This window comes from Poecilia reticulata, linkage group LG12 (genome assembly GCF_000633615.1).
Source record: "Poecilia reticulata strain Guanapo linkage group LG12, Guppy_female_1.0+MT, whole genome shotgun sequence".
NCBI classification, from domain to species: Eukaryota; Metazoa; Chordata; class Actinopteri; order Cyprinodontiformes; family Poeciliidae; genus Poecilia; species Poecilia reticulata.
The window spans coordinates 26,020,725-26,025,282 of record NC_024342.1 but is presented as its reverse complement, the minus strand read 5'-3'; the positions used below and the strand labels follow the sequence as shown (position 1 = coordinate 26,025,282).

At 40.2% G+C, this 4,558-nt stretch overlaps 1 protein-coding gene across 1 annotated transcript in view; it reads left to right on the top strand.

Moving 5' to 3' along the window:
- The window catches only part of LOC103474081 (protein NLRC3-like), a 13,469-nt gene that overhangs the window by 7,131 nt on the left and 1,780 nt on the right, over positions 1-4,558 (top strand). The window contains 1 exon segment of the mRNA XM_017307749.1: positions 1,306-1,535. Within this exon segment, the coding sequence (XP_017163238.1) occupies positions 1,306-1,535 (230 nt within the window).

Below are 4,558 nucleotides of genomic sequence, written 5' to 3'. Positions count from 1 at the left end.
CCTATGACTTAATTAATTTAACTGTCCACAACATCAAGTAGACTTTAATATTTTATTAGCAAGCTTTAGCAGGGGAAAATGACATACAGCTACTTCAATCAAAATCAAAAGATCAAAATATAAAGTAATTTTAGAAAACACACTTCCCTTCTAATCCCTATACTGTGTCACTAAACCTTAAGTGAGGCTTTGGGATGCAGTTCCACTCTTTCCCAGATGCTGAGTTGATCTTGGCAGCAGAAAACTTTAAATTCCATGGTCAGGGACCCATCTTTCCGTAGCAGAGTCCTCTTTCAGAATAAATCCAAAGTTGAACTGGTGAATGTTCTTCATGAGCTCAGTTCTTTATCCATAGGTGATCTTTGTCTATCCCCCATGTCTACTGCAGCATCATTGAGATGTTTCTTGGGTTGAGAATAAGGCAGATGTAGAATCAGAACCCCGGGTTGTGGATTATCGGATCGTGTTCCTTTCTAGTGAAGCGTGAAGTCTTCACCTTCCCATGGTTTCAATGTGTAGCCCCAATCTTGATCCTGCATCTTCTTGTGGTCTTGCCTCGAACACTGCCGGAACAAAGAACCCCGTTCTTCTCCTGCCTCTACCTTTTATACTCTCAGTATTCCAGCCGTGTGCGCATCTGTGACTCAAACAACTACCTACTCCTGCATCTTGGTTGTGCTTGCACAATCTCCCATTACACCATTACGTCAGCCACTTTGGGTAACTTCCTCTTTTAACATTTGGTGTTTCTGCTTATTTCACAATCCCACTCCCTGTTCCATCTATTCTCGTAGTTCTTGCTCTCACACAACCTCTTCTATTGGGACACAGTATTAAGACATCCTTCATTTAAGATTTCTTACATTTACTTCTTTAAATCAGGTTCACATAATTCATTACATTGATTAGTGGTACATTATTAAAATGAGGATTACACAAGTTTTAATCACATCAAATCATAATACTAAATTATTTGCTGTACATTAGAAAATGTACAGCATTATTATTCTTCTGTAAACGTTTCAGTCTCCTATTTTTTGTTTTCACCTTTTCTTGAATATCTGATTCTTCCACTTACCTTAATCTTGCTGCTGGTAAACCTGAACTCCCTGCAGTGGATCAATGAAGGATGTTTCTGTTCTGATCTGTTCTACATGTGATATTTTTATTACTCACAGAATGAGATCGGAGTGTTACTACAATTTCATCTTATTGACTTTTTTCCTCTCCTATAAATGTCCAGTTCAGACCTTGGGCTCTACCTCAATTTTCTCATCTTCTCATCATGTGATGTTGTGTCTGCAGATTATCAGGCTGTTTGGTCTCAGAGGAAGGCTGTGCTTCTCTGGCCTCAGCTCTGACCTTTAACCMCTCCCATCTGAAAGAGTTGGACCTGAGCTACAATCATCCAGGAGACTCAGGAGTGAAGCTGCTGTCGGCTGGACTGAAGGATCCAGACTGGAGACTGGAAGCTCTCAGGTATGGAGGAACCTGCTGCAGGAGCAGAGGTCTGATAGAGGAGGAAGAGGAGAAACGTCTTTAGTCAGTCTGATGGGAAATGTTTAGTTTGATCATTTAATATTTAGTTTGCAACCAAGGCATTTATAAATTAATACATAACATTTTGAACCCCCTTTTGTTTCTTATGACAAGCTAAATAACTCAAATTATTTCTGGTAATTTTTGCTGTGTAACTCTGCAAACAGCAGCCCATTAAAAGCTTTAGGAATTTTTCACATGGTGCTGAATGAACCTGGGAAACCAACCCATCTACTGGAGCCACAATGACATGGTAGTCAGAGCAGCAAGGGGCCAAATATAGCTCCATGTGGAACCAAGAAGTTAGAGAGAGAAAATCTGTTTAAACTATTTCCTATCAGAGTTCAGTTTGTCTCTATGTCTTCACAAACCAGGAGCATCATAGGCTGGGCGGGGCTTCCACTGATTGGTCTACTGAAAAAAATACAAGTAGAGGAACTGATCAACAGTCATGGCCAAAAGTTTTGAGAATGACACAAATATATCTTCACATGATCTGCTGCCCTCTGGTTTTCATGTGTGTATGTCAAATGTTTTCATCACATACAGAAAAACAATTGCAATCATTTTATGAGTAACAAAAGCTTTTATTGACAGAATGAGTTAATGCAGCAAGTCAATATTTGCACTGTTGACCCCTCTTCTTCAGGACCTCTGCAATTCTCCCTGGCATGCTCTCAATCAATTTCTGGACCAAATCCTGACTCCTAGCAGTCCATTCTTGCACAGTCAATGCTTGCATTTTGTCAGAATTCCTAGGTTTTTGTTTGTCCACCCGTCTCTTGATGATTGACCAAGTTTTCAATGGGATTAAGATCTGGGGAGTTTCCAGGCCATGGACCCAAAATCTCTGTTTTGTTCCCTGAGCCAGTTAGTTATCACCTTTGCTTTATGGCAAGGTGCTCCATCATGCTGGAAAAGGCATTGTTCATCATCAAACTGTTCTTGGACGGTTGGGAGAAGTTGTTCTCAGAGGACATTCTGGTACCATTCTTTATTCATGGGTGTGTTTTTAGCCAAAACTGTTTTTAGCCAACTCCCTTGGCTGAGAAGCAACCTCACACATGAATGGTTTCAGGATGCTTTACAGTTGGCATGAGACAAGACTGGTGACTGGCTCACCTCATCTTCTCCCAACAAGCTGTTTTCCAGATGTCCCAAACAATCGGAAAGGKGATTCATCAGAGAAAATGAYTTTACCCCAGTCCTCAGCAGTCCACTCCCTGTACCTTCTGCAGAATATCAGTCTGTCCCTGATGTTTTTCCTGGAGAGAAGTGGCTTCTTTGCTGCCCTCCTTGAGACCAGGCCTTGCTCCAAGAGTCTCYGCCTCACAGTGCGTGCAGATGCACTCACACCTGCCTGCTGCCATTCCTGAACAAGCTCTGCACTGCTGGCAGCCCGATCCCACAGCTGAAACACTTAAGAGACAGTCCTGGCGCTTGCTGGTCTTTCTTGGTAGCCCTGGAGCCTTTTTGGCAACAATGGAACCTCTCTCCTATAAGTTCTTGATGATGCAAAAGATTATTGGCTCAGGTGCAATCTTTTTAGCTGCGATACTCTTTCTTCCCTGTTAGGCCATTTTTATGCAGTGCAATGATGACTGCACGTGTTTCTTTAGAGATAACCATGGTTCACAGAAGAGAAACAATGATGACAAGCACCAGCCTCTTTTTAAAGTGTCCAGTGGTGTCATTCTTACTTAATCATGACAGATTGATCTCCAGTCCTGTCCTCAATACAACCTTGTATTAATGGAGCAATCACTGAATCGATGTTAGCTGGTCCTATTAAGGCAGGGTTGCAATGAAGTTGAAATGTGTTTTGGGGGATAAAATTCATTTTCTAGGCAAATATTGACTTTGAAATTAATTGCTGTTAAGCTGATCACTCTTTATAACATTCTGGAGTATATGCAAATTGCCATTATAAAAACTGAAGCAGTAGACTTTGTAAAAATTAACATTTGAATTATTCTCGAAACTTTTGGCAATGACTGTAGAATATGTAGCAATAGAGCAAATAATAAATTAGCTGAAATTAACATTTATGAAAGTTGTTTTAGAATCAGTTAATCCAGATTAAAGGTCTAGATAACCATGTGGTGACTATAATGCACATGGAATATTATGGGATGGAAACAAAACAGATGTAAATGGAGAAAAAGCAGAAGAGGGTTAGAACTGATGATGTTTGGATGGTTTAAGAGAGACAAAAACAGATGTTGATCCAGGAAATGGATCAGTCCTTGATTTAACACGAGTGTCCAGGAAGATTTCAGTTGATTATGAAATGAGATTTATTACAGGGAGGCAGAGATCATTGCCCAGTTTTCTGGAATATTCTACTGACTACGAACGGCTCACAAAAAAAATTAAAGAGTGGGATGGTTTAATAGAGTTTATAGGGACTCTGACTAATTTAATAAAAGTGAAGTTCAGTTAGATTTCCATGATGATCTACTGATGACAGGAAGGACTTTAAAACCCTTCTTGACCGGAATGTGTCGGCGCCGACACATCTAAATTTGCAGTACCGTAATTCCGCCACACATAGCGCTATCTAAAAAATTCCAATGGTTTCTGAAAGGGGAGACGTTGCACTTTCCAGCAAGTATTGGGTTAATACGGAAACTTCACAGCTGCAAAGAGTGTAATTAATCCGGGGGGCACTCATTTAATAGACTATATATTGCTGGATATTGAAAGTTCCGGTTGTTATGGATACATGAGTAAGTATATCAGCTCACAGGACATTTAAAGAACTACTTACAATTTAAAGAACTGAGGAAAAAGTAGAATTATGCTCCGTTGACCATGGTAGAAATAAAAAACAACAATAAGACCTTTTAGAGTTCAGCTGCAAGAAAAGACTAATGTGCTTATGTTTTCAATAGTTGGGAAAGCTTTTGGGATTGTTCAATAAAGTTTGGGGAAAACTTCCAACTGGGAAAAAGGCTGTACTTCTTCTTGGTCTCATTGTAAATGTGTGCAGCGCCACCTGGTGGTGCTGGTTGGTAGA